Genomic DNA, 17,000 nt, shown 5'->3' with positions numbered 1-17,000 from the left:
TTCTCCCCAATAATAGACATCATGCACACCAAGCAGCCAAAACAATGCAACAAATATAGCACGACAACGCAAACTAGAACGCTAACATTCTTACCACCAGGAGTTACCTGACGATGGGTTACCGTAGTTGGAGCTGCTACGGTATCCTCCGTTGCCGGAACTAGAAGATCCCCAGTTAGAACCGGAAGATCCAGACGATCCAAAGCCTCCGCCACTTCTTCTGAAGTCACGGCTGCCTCCTCTGCTACCGCCTCCTAAGACACCGCGACCAGCTCCGCCACGCATGCTTCCAAAGCCACCTTTACTTCCGTACGAACCCTCTCTTGAAATTTTTTGAAGAAAGTCAGGAACTTCTTGGTTGGCCTCAGAAAGCAACTCGATCATACCCTTAACAACGTTTCTGTTGTTTCTGTTGAAAAAGGCAGTGGCAATACCGACATTACCAGCACGACCGGTACGACCGATACGATGGACATAGTCGTCAATGTCACCAGGCAAGTCGTAGTTAACAACGTGGGACACGTTAGGAATATCCAAACCTCTAGCTGCAACCGCAGTTGCAACTAAAATTGGGGCGGTACCGCTCTTGAAAGCAGCCAAAGCCTTTTCTCTTTCATATTGCGATCTGTCACCGTGGATAGCAGTGGCCGGGAAACCTTGGTCGTACAAGAAGTCAGCCAAGTTATCGGCCATTCTCTTTGTTTCGGTGAAGATAATGGTCAATCCGTTATCGTTGGCGGAAAGCAAGTCCAACAATACCGATTTCTTTTCGTCGTCCTCCACGTATAACACCTTTTGGGTGATGTTCTCGGAGGTAGATCCAACTCTACCGACGGAGAGGAATATGTAATCTTTCAAGAAGTCACGAGCCAACATTTGGATGTCACGAGGGAACGTGGCGGAAAACATCAAGGTTTGTCTGCTTTCAACGCCAGGCATGTCACATTCTTGAACAATGTGTCTGATTTGAGGCTCGAAACCCATATCCAACATACGATCGGCTTCATCCAAAACCAAGTATTTGATGTTGGAAAGGGATACACGGCCTCTTTCAAGCAAATCCTTAAGACGACCAGGAGTAGCAACTAACAAGTCACATCCACGATCCAAGTTACGGATTTGAGTACCGATATCAGCACCACCATAGACAACACAGGGACGAACCCATGATCTGTAGGAGAATTTCTTAGCCTCTTCGAAAATTTGCGACACCAACTCTCTTGTAGGGGCCATAACCAACGCAGTTGGGTGGACCTTGTGGGACGAGAAGGCGCCCTGGCTCTCGGGAACTGCATCTGGACCGTTCATGTACGATTCAGACAACACTGGGAATAAGAATCCACCAGTCTTACCGGAACCGGTCTGGGCACAAGCCATCAAATCACGACCGCTGGCCACGATGGGAACCGAGTACTTTTGCACGGGGGTAGGTTTAGTGAAACGCGAGAGCTTAATGTTCTCTACGATCAATGGGTCCAAAGGAGGAGCAGTGAATGCCAGAATTGGCTCTGGGACTCCATCACCGGTGGCTTCCACAGGAATGTCATCATAGTTGTCAAAGTTGATTCCAGATGATTGGACACTGGGGTCTTCAGCAACACCAAACAACTCCTTCTCCAATCTCTCATTGGGAGCGGCTGGCTCGTGCTTACCATCGACCCACTGACCAACGCCCGGTTTAGGCGAGTTGTATCTGCCACTGCCGCCGCCAAAACCACCGCGACCGCCAAAGCCAGAGTTGCCTCTGCGACCAGATCCAAACTGGAAGCCCGAAGAATTGAAATCGCCTCTTCTTCCACTGCCAAATCCGTTGCTTCTGGAACCAAAATCGCCACGCCTCGATGGAGTCGAACCACCATTTGGGCGATTTCTGAGATGAGGAGGTACGTACTGGGAGCGTCCCGAAGAGCCCGAGGGGGTTTCGCCGCCCGCAGCGGCCCCAGAAGCCCTATTGGCTCCGTCCCCAACCGAAAGTTCGTTCATTTTATGGGTGATATCACTCATTGTAGGTGAGAAAAAATTTGTGCGCCGCTGGTTTTTATAGGTGAAAAAAGAAATTCGCACGTGATCTGTGATCACAGCGCGTGACATAATCGGGCCAAGGGAACGGCGGGGCAAAGTGACTGTTTAGGAAGTAGGGACGCCCTGATAAATTCAAGTTGTTTCGTGTCGCTCAATCGAAAGATGGTTCCAGTGTTAAAAGTATCCCAATGGTTGCTGCAACCCGCTGCGACTCATCGCACCCGTACACCAGAGATTGGGATTTCAGCATAAAAAGAAAGGTTGCGAAAACGCCGCACCCGATGCACCAGAGGACCCTGTGAACAAGACACCATTGTATAGTTTTACTGGTGGTCGAGAGTGATTTTGGCATTTGGATGAGCAAAGCATGGTCTATCATCATCGTACTCTACTTCGCTGGGTTCGCTTCCTGTAATTTCTGTGTCTGCAGTTCCCAATTCGTCGTCGTTTTCATCACTGTAGTCGATATCGAATTGAGCATCGCCATGTCCTCCCTCGAACAATTGCTTGTTCTTCGCGCTGAGGAGGTGAGTAAATGGTTTTTGCAGGTCGCGGACGTTCCAGTGAAGATTTCGGCTCACACTGTCGATATATTCTGTTTTGGACAGAATCACGGTAGGAAATGGATATGGACTAGCTCTGATAGTAACGTAGTCTCCTCTCTTTAATTCTAATCTTTCTTTGCCGTCAAAGGATGCCCACGCCGTCAGTCGGCTCGTAAGCGGAACTCTGACCTTGAGTACCATGCCGTCGGGCAAAAGAATTGGCCGAAAAGAAAGTGTGTGGGGACAGATTGGAGTCACTGAAATGGCACTTACGCCTGGGTGCACCAACAGACCACCAGCAGAAAGCGAATAGGCTGTGGATCCTGTGGGCGTGGCTATAATTAGGCCATCGGCTTGGGCCACAGTGAGAAGCGAGCCGTCGCCGTAGAGCTCCAATTGTGTCACATATGGCGAAGGGCCTCTATCCACCACGAGCTCGTTGAGTACTTGTTGCTCACTGACGAGTCTGCCGTCCGCATGGTGAACCCTACAAGTGAAGCGCATACGCAAGTTTGCCCGCACGCCTCGTTCGAGCACCTTGACCATGTGTTTTGGGAACTCTTCGAACTGGAAATTGGTTAAAAACCCAAGGGATCCTAGCGCAAACGATATCACCGGCGGTACGATCCGCTGGAACAAATTCAGCACGTAGAGCACGGTTCCATCGCCGCCCAACGTGAGCACAAGATCAAAGATTTCCGGGTTCCGCATGGCAAATTGCTTGTCCCAGAACCTTAAATTTCGCTGCGCCTTTTCCAGAGACTCGAAAATCTCCCTGGCGTTGAACCGTTTCAGTTTTTCGAGTCCCTTGTCGACATAAACCGCGATATCTCGAGACTGACCAAGAAGCCATTCCACGAGCTCCCGGGTCAAAACCACAAGCAGATTGTCCTTCGCCTTTGTCACAATCATAATCGACCTCACATCAAGCTGAATCGTGGCCCGGGTAAGATTTTTGGCCAACATTCGAACCCCATTGGCGGTCTGGGCCAACTCTGCATGTGACCTGACGGTCTTGAGTTCTGGATCACTTAGTTTGAGGGTTGCTGAAGCCTTTTTCGGCTTGCTCCGAGCCTGTTCACAGTACAATTTGTTATGTATCATCGGTGGTGCCGAAACGGGACTCAGACTGGTTAGTGGCGATATGGTTCCGTGGGGAGAAAACGAAGCTTCTGTGTCTATTGGTCTTGCTGCTGTGGGTGATACTATAGGAGACGGACTAGCAGCGTGTGAATTGGCCATAATGGACCCGGATACCCTTCTGGGAGGAATACTTTGTGGGTTCATGGTGGTGGATAGGAAGAAATTCGGGGTTCGGCCAACTGGGCTGCGTGCAGGAACGGCGCAGCGGCAGGTGGAGTGAAGAGAAGTTGAAGATGAATTGAAAATGATAATGAAAATGATAATGAAGATGAAATTGAAGATTGAAGTTGAAAGTTGATTGTTAGTTATTTGGACAAACTCTGAGACTTTTTGGTTTCGAAAATTTTTGGTTCTTTTTTGTTCTTTCTTCTTCTGCCTAGTCAAGTGAATAAAACAGTTTTTGGTATTTAAACCAAAATTAACATTATAAGGATGCTAAACTGTGTCTGGACACCTCTCATTGACTACCGACACTAATTTTCCGTTCGGAAAAGTGCTGCAATTTATAACTCTTCGTACAAGTCCCAAATGGAATCTGCGCGAATGAATTAAAGAACACTGCAACTGGTCTACTTTTGGATAAATTTCTTCTATTTTGTGGTTTTGCCCCGATTCTGTACTGATTTGAACTAATATACCTTTCGGAAATTGAATCGATTTATGTGAGCTGACTTTTCCCCTATTTGCACTTTTCGCAGCCATTCGCAGAATATGCCTACTTTTGATTGCTCATTGTACGTTCATTGCTATGTAGTTACGCCTGTTTGATCCGACAGGTCCATTTTCCAGATGCCTTGTCCAACAACGGCAACGATGCACCAAGGCACCATCCAATTTCGTTATTGTCGATTTTTTCCGCGGTTCGCAATTCTCGGTACAATGGGATGTCATAGCCAGTATGCAACAATGCGGTAATGAACGAAATGTCCAAGCACCACTGTGGCTCTTTTGTGAGTTCTCCCACGGGTCCTGGCGCCAATGCTTCTGTCCACAATGGGTCTCCAGTACAAACCGTCTTGGCAAGGTCGGTCAATTCCTCCACAGTGAACGAATGAGGAAATCCGAGAGGAACCGTTTTTTCGTAAAAGTACGAGAAAACATACATGTCACTGGTTTTGCGCAATGTCTTGACCAACGACGGCTGGTAAACTCCATTGAATGAGCACGGTTTGGTGTCACATTGGGCATCTTTATTAAGTGCACTCTCGGCAAGGAAACGGCATTGAGCACCCTGAGGTTTTGATGGGCCCTTCATATTCACCACGTAGAACTCTTCTTCTCCAACAGGAACTACCACGTTATCGGCTTGCATTTTGGGAGGAATACATGGGTTGGTTAATGTGACAGATGCCTTTGCATCCTTGGTTTGAGCCTTGGATGACAATTTGGAATTTTGAAGTTCCTTATTGTTTGCGAGAGCAGCATTGACCACCAAGGCATTGACCTTGTTACGTCCTTCCATGAGTCCATACCCGAGATGCGAGAATTGGTACAAGGTGAAATGATGACCCCCAAATTCCAAGTCGTATTTCTGTTCACCTTCCACCATTTTTTCGTTGTCGCCGAACTCGGGTTCAAACACAATTTGTGCCAGGCCACCGCCCAATTCCAACACGGCAGCGGTATCCTGCTTTTCCTTTCCTCCGATTCTGCCCAACAAGAAATTGGTGGAGATCCAAGCATAGACTCCTTCATCCTTACCATCCATGATGGAAACACCGTCTCCTTCCACAACAGCAAACGGATAATCCTCCTCAAGGTGTCTACGAACTTCGTTCAAAATGGCGGTGGATTTTTCCGCTCCCAATAAACGAAGTCCAGCAGTCGCCTTAACAGCTACTGGTGTACAACTTTGCTTATCTTTTGGAACTTTTTCAACTGCCAATTTGAGCAATGGATCAAGCGACTTTGCAGCGTTCACAGTCTCGGTATCAAAGCTAGAAAGTCCTGGTTTGAGCATGTCGAAGTCTTCGTTGAGAAGACGAGGTGGTGACACACACGTGTCAAACAGGTATATATGCACACGCAGTCCTGTAGACCCAGCGTCGATCATCACCACATACTCTTCTCCACAGGCACCAGCACCAGATCCTGAGCCAGATCCTGATCCTGATCCTGATCCTGATCCAGAACCCTTACCTGGCTGATTTACGAGTTCTGGTTTACCAGCATCAGGTTTACCAACTTCGGGTTTTGCCACCTTTCCTGGGGACTTTTCCAACTCGCTTCCACCTACCTTGTCTGCAATGACTTTGGGCTTCTTGCTTTTGTCTTCTTGGGCGTACGGAGGTCCAGATCCTTGATAAGGCGTTCCCTTTAACGTGTTTTCTTCCTCTCCAAAAGAAACTTCTGAGGCAGCCTTTTTCACACCATCTCCTATCCTGGTCAGCGACGACACAAGGAATACGACAACCAAAAGGATGGTCGCCACAGACACTACCACGCGGGCATTACGTGTGGTAATCATGATGATAGTTCTTGAATTTTTCGCGATTTTCAACACGCGGCAGAAGATGTGGTGGCTGGGTGCGTTGCGTTCCTGAATATGGAGGAAGTGGAAGAACCAACACGGGAGTGGAAGAACCAGAGTGGAGGAACCAAATAGAACAAACGGAGAAGAAAAGGAAGAAAGAAGGAAATGAAGAAACAGAAATGAATGAAATGAAAGGAAAAGAAAGAAATAAGTAAAGCAAATTCAAATTACTTTATGGAACTGATATCTAATATATCTCCTGATCTCATTCATTTCTGACCATTTCTCGAGTCAAAACTTCTTTTTGTCAAGTCCGTTCTGATTTCATCATCGTGCATATGTCCCCCCCCCCGGCTTCCTGCATATATGATCACGTGCCCGCAGCAGCAACCACTGTGTAAATCGTCACCCGCAGCAATCATTGCTGCCCTGCAAGTATAAAAGGCCCGAAACTTTCTTTTGCCCGTTACTATAGAAAATTATTCATTGGTGAAATATGTTCCGTCAAATCGCATCCCGCAATATTCGTGCTGCCACTCAGGTAAGATCGCAAAGGTTTTTCGCAGCCACTGCTTACCGCTCCTCGGTTATCGATACCGCCAAAGATTTGTTGAATAAAGCCAACAAAAAAACTGGAGAAGTTCTTGCCGATGGTATTGAAAAGACTGAGCAGGTGACTCCTACCACGGAAACTGTCAAGAACGCAGCTGACAAGGTTAACAAAAAAACTGGTGAGGTTCTTGCTGATGGAATTGAGAAGACTGAGCAAGTTATTCCTGGTAAAGGTGAGGTGAAGGAAGCTGCCGAGAATGCCGCTGACAAGGCCAAAGGTGCTGCTGAGAAGGTCAACCAGAAGACCGGAGAAGTGCTTGCTGATGGAATTGAAAAGACTGAAGATGCTATTCCTAGCAAGGGCGAAGTCAAGAATGCTGCTGAAAATGCTGCCGACAAAGCCAAGGAGACTGCTGATAATGCTGCTGACAAGGCTAAGGGTGCTGCTGGTGAAGTATCAGAGAGTGCCAAGCACGCTGCTGAGAAGGAAAGAATAAGACAAAACCACAAGGGTTACGAGGACTTGAAGGACAAGGGTAGCAAGGTTGAAACCGAACAGAATCGTCCCGACGATGCTGTATAAATGCATTGAATAAACGTATGACAGAAAAGTGGAAGTCATTTGTAGAAATTAACTGAAGAAAGTTAAAATCATTTTCGAGAAGTTGTAGCTTTTATCGTAAGAGTATAGTGCTCTGCAAGTATTCTGAGTGAAGAAATAGTATCGTAAGTATAAGAAATCAATGTCTATTTGACTTCACATTCTCTAGTCGTTTTATGCATTACTGTTTATTCCTACTTCTCACTTCTTTTCGACTGGCGCAGCCTCTGCCTCCACCTGTGGAGCAATGGCCTTACGCTCAATCACACTCAAAAAGTTCAGCGGAACATAACCGACTTTTCCCAGTCTCGATCTGACTTTCCACCATTTACTGTCGTTGCCCAAAGGGTCTTTTTGCGACAAGATCGCTACCAATTCATTGGGTTTGAGTTCTATCTCAATATTAGGGTTTTCTGGGTTGAACTCATAAAGTGCTTTGGCAAACTGGAGGTTCATTGGGGCTTCCACACCATTAGGAGCGGGCATACCGGGTTGTTGAGTTCCAGGAACACCAGGAGCGCCTGGTCCACCTGGTCCTTGTAATCTTTGTTGTTGTTGCTCGTTAAGTTTTTGAATGGCTTTGCTCAACAAGTATGGAAATCCAATTGATGCCGCGAGGAACAAGAGGAGAGGTTTGAACGAGATGCGCAGTGGGGATCCCAGCTGGTTGCGGCGAAGATTTTCCTCCAAACGTTTTTGATTTTTTTCAAATTTGGTGAACTCGCCGGCGGAAATTCCATGATTATAGTTGCGACCCGTTAGCTTGTAAAAGAATTTTTTGGTGAACTTTATCAAGGCGAAAATGCCTAGCAACGACCCCAAGGCGTTTTTGAGATTGCCAAATTGCTCGGCAAGCGAAACCATGGTGAAAAATGACGAATGCGTCGCCATATAAGTGGCCTCCAACATCTGTGCAAATCCTCCCACGGCGCCAATTATTGATTCTATGAGATGGAAAGTGGCCTGAGTTCCCTCAGCAATGCCTCCAGCGCCCGGTTGATTGCCATACATTCCTCCACCATAACCTCCCATTCCATACATGCCTCCTCCGTATCCTCCCATCCCATACATTCCCGAACCATAGTTGCCATAACTCCCCAAACCTCCCCCATACATCAGAGATCCGAGTCCGTACCGCGATCCATAACCTCCTCCGATCCCAGAACCATATCCTGAACCATAGCTTGATCCATAGCCTGAACCGTATCCAGACATCCCGGACCCATATCCTGAACCATAACCGCCAGTACTACCATATCCAGAAGAGCCATACCCGGCTGTTCCTGCTCCATAACCTGAGCTTCCTGTGCCATAGGGAGTTGTATTTGACATATTTGAAAGATCTGAAGAAAGTGCCGCTGGTCGCTCAGGAGCAGTTGGAATATTCAGATCTGACGATAAAGTTGATGCTTGAGTTGAAACACCTGTGCTTTCAGCTGCCGCTGCAGAAGTCCCAGAAGAAACCTCCCACGGTTTTGGACGGGGCTGAGACATATAGGTGGTGAGTTAGTTGAGAGTTGTGAATGTGCGATGATCATGGCGGCGCGAGGTGGGTGTTTGGGCGGGAGCCGTGAATCCTCGGCCCAAGTGTGGAGAAGGAAGATGCAGGAAAATCGAAGCGAGGACTCGTAGCGAGAGAATCGAGCGAGAGGAAAGGAGCATGATTTAGTTTATATTGTTGAGATGGTGAGGAAGGAACTGTTTCTGTCTGACTGGCGGATAAGTATCTTTGAAATTTTTCCTATTTTTCTATTTTGTAATTTTGTAATTTTTGTAATTTTTTCAATTTTTCAATTTTTCAATTTGCATTTGCAGCCAAATCATAATGCCATTAAAATCTAACTACCCTATCTTCTATGGAAGAGGCTCGCTGCTGCTGCTTAATCGGTTCAAATGCAAATACACATCGGTTCCATAACCCTCCATCAGAATCAACTTTAAGTCACCTCCAAAGTACTGAGCGTACAACCGAGATATTGGCAATCCATAACCAAAACCGGCCATTGGAGCCTTGAATGAAGTCTGATCGTACTCTGGTTCCAACACGGGAGTCTTGCTCACTGTAGTATACAAATAAGTCCAAATTAATGGCACTTCGCTGCGAGCAATTCCTCCTCCTTCGTCGCTGATCTTGATAGCAATATCTTCACTTCCCTCAGAAATAATCACTTTGATGGGTGGAAACTTGAGATCATTGATATCGATATCTGCCTCCTTAAGCTCAGGGTCTTTCAGCATCAATTCCTGCTTGAGTCTTGGCATATGGAACTCAATGGTTGCACGAAGCGAATTCTTGAGTGTTTCAAATAACATATGAATCAAGTGGCCCGGAACGTACATGAAGGAGATATCGTTGCTGGGGGCAATGAGTTGGATTTCCGGCGCTTCAAAGAGCCCATAGTATTCTTCACAGATATATTTGGCTGTTTCAATTGCATCTTCCGCAATTTCACCGACATTGCAATCGGTGCAAATCACACCCACATAGTTGGATTTGGACTTGGAGGTGTTCCCGTTAAGTACCTTGTTAATACGGGCCTTTGTGGGTGACGCTTGTGCCATATTGAGGGCGATATGTTGTCCAATTAACATTCTAATACCAATCCTCAGCATGTAAAATCGGTCCAAAAAAGTTTGGATTTGCGAATTGACAGAAACTGTCTTGTGTTCGTGTTTCCATTCTTGTACACCTTGAGCCATGGTAGCCACTGTAGCATCATGACGCTTTTTGATTTTGGTGAGCGCATCGTTGACCAATTTGTTGTAATCGTAAACTTCTTTGGGCCACACTACATTGGTGGGACATGAAGTGTAGTACATTTTTCCAAATGTAGGCAGCTCCAGTCGCAGTTTGGACGATGACCTGGGGTTAGAATGCTGTCTTACAACGATACCGTCGTCACTGAAAACGTTGTTTATGGCCGGATTGACATGTTCGCTGTTTGCAGGATTGTGGGTTTGTTTGAGAAAGTTTTTATCTTCGTGGTTTGTTTCGTCATCCACCACTCTACTTTTGTCCAATCCTCCATTCCCATTCAACAACTTGGCTAACTCTGGCGAAATCTCGGGTTTGGGAAGCGTAGTGAGTTCTTCAAAAGATTGAGCGTACCAATTCTTCACCTTTTGTGTAGAGGGCATGTCGCAAAGACCAAATGGCGCCGACTCCAAATCCTTGACTTTAAGTGCCAAACGAATGGGCAATTCCTCCACGATGAACTGAGAAGCAAGAAAAATCAGTCCTGGAGATGGACTTGGTCCAAATTGGACCATTTGCCGTAACGATACCGACGTCTGTCGGTATGAAGCATACCGATGTATCTGGTCACGCAAAGCCGCCGTGAGTTCCCAAGCCGTACCCATGATGTTGTACGCTAATAAATATTTGTTGCTTGCCGCTCAATAGGCAAAAGAAGGGAAGTATCGATGGTGAAAAAGACAATGCAACGAAGAAAAACGGAAAGGAAGCTTGCTCAAGTGGTTTTGAATAACTTGCAAAACCAAAAATGAAAGGATATTGATTTTTTCAGCGTATTTGGCCCGTTACACAATACTTCAAGGCACCTTCGTGACCGTCGTCAGACAAACAGGTTTCGCGGGGAGACAGCGCGGTGGTTGGATGGGCCCCGGATTTGCGCACGAGCGGAGACTTCGAAGGAAGAACTGCACATAAGCGGTTTCCGCTACTCCGAGGTTGACGGTCGTAAATCCGAGGTGGAATGGCGTGGTCAAACAAGTCAAGTAAGGCCATTCAGAACATTGCAGAATATTCGTAGCACGTTTAACAGAACATTTGGCTGCGCCTAAGCAATTCTACGCCACAGTGGGCCGAAATCCCTCGGACAAATGTCACTCGGCTCCAAACACCCAGCTTCAACCCCAGACTCACATGCCGAGCACACCCGCACACCCACGATGGACGCACGGGGGTGATCCCCCGGATCCCCGTGACTCAAATGACTCAATGTGCCTGCCGGATGGCCGGAGACGCACAAGTATAAAGCCACCAGTTTCTCCCCGGATTTTCGCATCAACTCAATGAGCAAGTTTCTTCGCATATCTACTTTTAAGACTGCTTCCCGATGCTGGGTACCAGTTCAAACATCATCCAACAGCACCATGCGTCATTTTTCATCAAAGCAAAGATGTATCAATTTTAACAATTTGAATGAAGGATTTGCTGTTTCTAACGACGATGTGTTACGTCACGACGATGTGAGACAAACCCATCTGGACCTGGAGCCATTTGAGCCCACAGTATTTTCTTCTGAGGAGATCCACACTGCTGGACCAGTGAATAAGGCATAAATATTTATTAACGAATTATGATAGAACATGTAGAAGAATCAAATAACCTCATGTTGAAGCCCTGTAGATGGCAGTCGCCAATTGATTTCCATTGATCCATTGATCCCACGCTAATACGTACATTAATTGAGCCAATGGCTCTCTGGTGGCATTGGCTTATCACCGCGGCTTGACAGGTGGAGTGCATATGCATCATGCTCAATTACTATTCGCACTGATTAAGGCACAGATTAAGGATTACCATGTCCTTAAAGGTAGCATGTGGCCAGATGTGTTCTTCGTCCAACCTCGCCGCCAATGCAAGGGTGGCTTGTAAATTGATACGTCTCGCTTATAAAGAAAAAGCCAAGGTTCTTTTTTTACCAGAAGCTTCAGACTACATTTCCCGAGATGCTGCTCACTCAATGGAGTTGGCAAATGCAACAAATAGCGAGTTTTTGGCACCGATTCAGGAAGAAATCCGCAGAATCTACAACGGAGTACCCTTAGCAGACGAAGATTCGGGATTATATGTGGCATTGGGTGTACATGAGCCTTCTCACCAACTTGGTGATGACGTTGAAGGACTCAATAAGGTTCAAAATAATCACTTGTGGATCAACAATAAGGGTCAGATTGTGCACCGGTACCAGAAAATCCATCTTTTCGATGTAAACATACCCAATGGTCCAATTTTGCAAGAATCCAAGTCGGTGGAAGCAGGAAAGTCACTCATAAAGCCATTTCCCATTAACGAAAAAAACCTCGGTAAATTTAAGATTGGGTTGAATATCTGCTACGATATCCGGTTTCCAGAAACATGCATTTCCCTCAGAAAAAACGGAGCAAATATAATCACATATCCATCGGCATTCACGACCAAGACAGGTGAGAGCCATTGGGAGCTTTTGGGCAGAGCACGTGCAGTAGACTCGCAATGCTATGTAATTATGGCGGCCCAGTGTGGCGAGCATGATGTTTATGCTGACAAAAGTGGGGACTTTGATGGCCAAAAAAAGACAAGAATCAGTTATGGTGAGAGTATCATAATCAGTCCATGGGGAGATGTTCTTGCCAGGTGCCATAAATACAGTGATTCATTGTCTGTGGATGAAGATGGAGACTACTACGAGCTTTGTGGCGCCGAATTGAGCCTCGAAGATTTAGAAAGAATTAGAACAAACATGCCGTTGATGGACCATCGTACAGAGTACGACATAGTAGAAGGAACACGTGAAAATAGAACATAAATAGACGAAATGAATGTATTCAGAAACAGAGAATGGTCAATTGCCCGATAGCATTTGCCCGATAACAACGGATACGTTCAGAGTCTGATAGACTAGCGATAAGAACGTGGTCCTGCATCGGGCTCGGGGTTGCGATAAGATAAGACACATGCATAAACACACACATGCCAAAATTTTCGCCACCCAGACTAGATTGTTCCACGCCGATCTAGATTACGGTAGCAACGTGCTCTCGCGACCGATCCCCCTTCTTTTCAATCTCTAGCACATACATAACCACGTATCTGAAAGCAATGCTAGATCGCATTTGTCCCGATTGGGAAAGTGACAGCAACGTGCATATTCGGAGAGAAGGATGCCGGCGAAGACTGAAGAACAAAACTAGAGAAATAGATGGAAAACCAACAATTTCCACCCAGCCATGCAAAAGTAAACATTCATTCCCCTCTATCGTTCCCCATTATCATACTCTTCTCCTCTCCACCCCTATTATTCCTCGTTCCGCTCCCCTCTCTCACGTGATCAGGGAACTCAAACCAAATTGGGACTGCAGGTAAACAACTCCTACCGTTTTGCTGTTCGTTCCACCAGCACTATACTGCACACAACCGCGCCACCATCGCTATTTTTGCCTTCCCCTCCTTCCCCTCCTGCCGCGCCCACTGTTCTGGCCGATTTGGGGCAGTGCGCGGCCAACATTTTCAGAGCGGAGAAATTTCGTCTGGCCCACATTTTTCCGGTCCCCTCAATCATACGATGCGTTTATAAGTGGCTGCGACCGCGCTTTTTTGCAATCACAAACTAATTAAAAACTTGCAGTAGAAACACAGTCACATTAATTCAACTTGTTTGTGATCTAGTGTGTTTCATTCAAACCTTTATTACGGCTGCAAATTTCTTTTTATCATGATTAGCTCGTTTTTCCGTCGTATAGCTACCGTGCCAAAAACCGTGCCGGTTCTTACGGTATACCACAATACTCTGTCCAAGACTTCCACACATCTCGTCAACAAGCTTCGTGCTTACGCCGACCTTCCTTCCACCGCTGAGCGGTACTCGGAAACCACACCAAAGTTGCTGGGTCAACTTCCCAAATTCGTTATCAACTTGAAGGAAAATCAACTTCCTTCGTTTGAAGACTATGCATTTGTCCATGAAAACTGTCTCGGGATCCATCCTGGAAACTTGACTTCGTTTCAAAGACTGTTTCCTCGCATTACCGGTTCATCGCGGTTTGCTGGCGACTTGGAATTTTTGCCCGAGTCCGAATATAACCAGTTGATGTCGTCCAACCGGTCCCGCTTCTTCAAGCCTCCCTTGATCATCGACCACGCCAACTCGTTAATCGCCCACGACGATGCTGGCTTGGACAGAATCATGGCTAACTATTTGTCTTGTGGCATCCAAGACTCCCACAAGAATTTGAATAAGGAGGACGACTCCAGTTTTCAACACATTCCTCACACTTCCACTAATACGTCCCAGGAAGTTCATCGCACCCACTACATTAATCCCCACGTTGCTGAGTTTGCTGACTTATATTAGGTTTTATAGAATAATAGACTTCCAAATTCAATACCCCATTCTTTTCACCACATACTCCTGTGCCAACACCCCGAAAGCCAACGCGAGCCCGTCGCCAATCCAGTCTTTGACCCACTCGCTGGGGTCGATTTCTTCGAGATCGGCAAACTCTTGAAATTCTCCACATACCCACCTGCTCCATCTAAGAGGGAAAGGTTGGGTTTTGGTGATGATTGTAATGTCGTTGGTGATGTCCTTTAAGATTAAAGTGAACAGAAACGAGTCGCTATTATTAGCCTCGATCAAAATAGGGCCCTCTTTCTTTTCATCGGATTCAGATGCCGATCCGCTGCTTATGGGCTGGATGGAGATGAAAATGTTGGAAGAATTAACTGTGGGCGCTTCGTTAGTAATTTCGTCATTTTCATTCGCATTTCCATCTTCCTTCTTCCGTGTAGATTCCTCCTCTTCCTTGACGTTCTTGCGTGCTTCTTCGTCCACCTTCATGACTTTGACATAATCTTTGATGCTCGACTCGAGATTAGCAAAACAGAGCTTTTCCCCATCGATAATCTTGCCGTAAAACATATTGAAGTCGGTTTTCGAAGCATCGTCGCGATGGTTAAAGTTGCTCACATTCACCTTAATACCACCTTCAACCTGCCCTGTCACATGCGAGAACTTGTCCTGGCACAACCGGTCCAAGTACTTTATATTATACAAGTCATGAATCAAAAGAACATTCAAAAGCTCGTCGCTCTCACCAGCAAGCCCCTGGGCTATTTGCTGAGACATAGACACAAGAGCCGAGTTTAGACGAGATGTGAGACCCACGATGTTGGTATTCGGGTCAATTCCCAGCTCGCTCAAAAGTCGTTGCCTCTGTTGGTTAATTTGGTTTGTAGTGGTTGATGCTAATTGGTAGGTTTGTTCACCAAGCTTTTCTGCGTTGGACGTGAGTGATCCCCAGAACAGTGAAACCTTCAGCGACCCTTCAGTAGACCACCAGTTGGTGATGGAACCAATGATTTCTGGCGTTTCCGAGTTGCCATCATCGACTTTGGTGTCAACTTTGGTGGAATCACTTGGGTTGTTTGAATCAGAAACTGATGGTTTTTCAGCAATTTTCTTTGGTTTTTCTTGCTTTTCCAATTTGTTGCTTGCTTCCCTACCCTTAGGCTCATCTTCCTTCTTTTTTGGCTCAAAAGACTTGGATTTGGTGGGGTTCTTGGGCTTATCCTGAGCCGCCAATTCGTCTAAAAACTCAAGAAGATCTTCCCCCTTTTCTTCTTGGCCATTTACGGGCCGTGGCGTGCCAGATTTGGAATCTGGAAGCGAATTTATGAAGTCAAGTACATCATCTGTATCGTTTTTTGGCATGTTTCCGGGGTATCAGTGGTGCGTGATTAATTTTATCGCGAAAACTTCGCGATTTCTCAACTTTAGTATACGCTTAATGGACGGGACAGGAGGTTAATTAGTTTGTCTAGTAGCAGAAATAGCGTTGTAGTGACACTAGACCGTTACATAAAGGGCACAAATTAACATAGAAGGGTTTTGGGACATCCTACACACCATTATACTGGAAGAAAACGAGTAAATCGTGTCAAAAAAGTCAGAAAAATCACCAAATACACCATGTCAACTTCAGCAAAGACGAGTATCCCCGTCTTGTCCCCTATAGGCACAAATATCCCCAATTACACTCCCAAAACACATTTTGACCGCAGCAATACTGATCACGTGACCAGCGGGTATATCCATAAAGTCGGCAGTGGGGTTTCGGCGGATGTTTATACGAAGCACAACAAGCGATGGGTGGTCAAGGTTTATCGGCGGGAAAAGATCGAAACGAAGAGCGACTACTGCAAACGAGCTCGGTACGAATATGACATTCTCAAGCTGATCCTGCACCCAAACATCATTGCAGTAGAGCGGTACAAAGTACTGGTATTCACCCGCAAAGCGTCACTTTGGTTCTCGGGAGGCGGCTCGGTAGATTTATGGAAGATTTACAAGAGAGAAAGGCGGTTCGAACCGCAGGAAGCAAAGTGTTTTTGGCGCCAAATGTGCGCCGGAGTAGAATATCTCCATCGTCAAGGATGGTGTCATCGGGATATAAAACCCGAGAATTGTGTTTTGGATGCTGAAGGAACTGTAAAGATTATTGATTTTGCCACGGCGACTTCTACGGAACGACCAGCATTGGGATTGGTGGGGTCGCAACGATATGCAGCACCGGAGACGATGCTGCAAATTTCGTATGCCGGAGCGGCGGCCGATGCATGGTCACTTGGCATAGTGTTACATTGGCTCTTGAATGGACTGTTTCCATGGAAAATCGCTTCTCGAGATGATCCTTCGTTCCAGAAATACTGCCAGAGCGACCTTTCCCAAATCGACTCGAGGCGCGACTCGGACTTGGTGCGCGGACTCTGGACGCTCCTTGTGCCGCAGCCGAGTCAGCGCCCTGCGGTGGTGGAGCTTCAGAGTCATCAGTGGTACAAAAGTGTGCCATTTTGCCTGAAACTGGACCAAGCGTCCAATTGTGGCATAGATCATCGAATATTGTCCGCTAGGCACCGAATATAGCACCATTGCTTGTG

General features: G+C 46.5%; 10 protein-coding genes across 10 annotated transcripts; 4 read left to right on the top strand and 6 right to left on the bottom strand. All coding sequences in view use genetic code 12, as the record gives it.

The window, feature by feature from the left end:
- Positions 1–90: 90 nt before the first annotated feature.
- DED1 (DEAD-box ATP-dependent RNA helicase) lies at positions 91–2,091 on the bottom strand (the record flags this gene model as incomplete). The annotated part of the gene is made up of 1 exon (XM_001482551.1): positions 91–2,091. The coding sequence occupies one exon, from the start codon at positions 2,089–2,091 to the stop codon at positions 91–93; it is 2,001 nt and encodes a 666-aa protein (XP_001482601.2).
- Positions 2,092–2,345: 254 nt separating this feature from the next.
- PGUG_05620 (NADH/NAD(+) kinase) lies at positions 2,346–3,854 on the bottom strand (the record flags this gene model as incomplete). Its single annotated transcript, XM_001482550.1, has 1 exon — positions 2,346–3,854. One exon carries the CDS (start codon positions 3,852–3,854, stop codon positions 2,346–2,348), a length of 1,509 nt encoding a protein of 502 aa, XP_001482600.2.
- A 610-nt stretch (positions 3,855–4,464) lies between these two features.
- GDA1 (guanosine diphosphatase) lies at positions 4,465–6,177 on the bottom strand (the record flags this gene model as incomplete). Its single annotated transcript, XM_001482549.1, has 1 exon — positions 4,465–6,177. The coding sequence occupies one exon, from the start codon at positions 6,175–6,177 to the stop codon at positions 4,465–4,467; it is 1,713 nt and encodes a 570-aa protein (XP_001482599.2).
- A 502-nt stretch (positions 6,178–6,679) lies between these two features.
- On the top strand, positions 6,680–7,318 carry PGUG_05618 (uncharacterized protein; the record flags this gene model as incomplete). The annotated part of the gene is made up of 1 exon (XM_001482548.1): positions 6,680–7,318. One exon carries the CDS (start codon positions 6,680–6,682, stop codon positions 7,316–7,318), a length of 639 nt encoding a protein of 212 aa, XP_001482598.1.
- Positions 7,319–7,537: 219 nt separating this feature from the next.
- Positions 7,538–8,830, bottom strand: PEX13 (peroxin; the record flags this gene model as incomplete). The annotated part of the gene is made up of 1 exon (XM_001482547.1): positions 7,538–8,830. One exon carries the CDS (start codon positions 8,828–8,830, stop codon positions 7,538–7,540), a length of 1,293 nt encoding a protein of 430 aa, XP_001482597.2.
- A 360-nt stretch (positions 8,831–9,190) lies between these two features.
- Positions 9,191–10,696, bottom strand: PDK2 (protein kinase; the record flags this gene model as incomplete). The annotated part of the gene is made up of 1 exon (XM_001482546.1): positions 9,191–10,696. The coding sequence occupies one exon, from the start codon at positions 10,694–10,696 to the stop codon at positions 9,191–9,193; it is 1,506 nt and encodes a 501-aa protein (XP_001482596.2).
- A 1,187-nt stretch (positions 10,697–11,883) lies between these two features.
- On the top strand, positions 11,884–12,870 carry NIT2 (putative hydrolase; the record flags this gene model as incomplete). Its single annotated transcript, XM_001482545.1, has 1 exon — positions 11,884–12,870. The coding sequence occupies one exon, from the start codon at positions 11,884–11,886 to the stop codon at positions 12,868–12,870; it is 987 nt and encodes a 328-aa protein (XP_001482595.1).
- Positions 12,871–13,776: 906 nt separating this feature from the next.
- PGUG_05614 (uncharacterized protein) lies at positions 13,777–14,415 on the top strand (the record flags this gene model as incomplete). The annotated part of the gene is made up of 1 exon (XM_001482544.1): positions 13,777–14,415. One exon carries the CDS (start codon positions 13,777–13,779, stop codon positions 14,413–14,415), a length of 639 nt encoding a protein of 212 aa, XP_001482594.2.
- Positions 14,416–14,442: 27 nt separating this feature from the next.
- PGUG_05613 (uncharacterized protein) lies at positions 14,443–15,774 on the bottom strand (the record flags this gene model as incomplete). Its single annotated transcript, XM_001482543.1, has 1 exon — positions 14,443–15,774. The coding sequence occupies one exon, from the start codon at positions 15,772–15,774 to the stop codon at positions 14,443–14,445; it is 1,332 nt and encodes a 443-aa protein (XP_001482593.2).
- A 258-nt stretch (positions 15,775–16,032) lies between these two features.
- PRR2 (Prr2p) lies at positions 16,033–16,986 on the top strand (the record flags this gene model as incomplete). Its single annotated transcript, XM_001482542.1, has 1 exon — positions 16,033–16,986. The coding sequence occupies one exon, from the start codon at positions 16,033–16,035 to the stop codon at positions 16,984–16,986; it is 954 nt and encodes a 317-aa protein (XP_001482592.2).
- Between the last annotated feature and the right edge of the window lie 14 nt (positions 16,987–17,000).

Source organism: Meyerozyma guilliermondii, genomic scaffold (genome assembly GCF_000149425.1).
Source record: "Meyerozyma guilliermondii ATCC 6260 scaffold_7 genomic scaffold, whole genome shotgun sequence".
NCBI classification, from domain to species: domain Eukaryota; kingdom Fungi; phylum Ascomycota; class Pichiomycetes; order Serinales; family Debaryomycetaceae; genus Meyerozyma; species Meyerozyma guilliermondii.
This window is presented reverse-complemented; position numbering and strand designations above follow the sequence as displayed.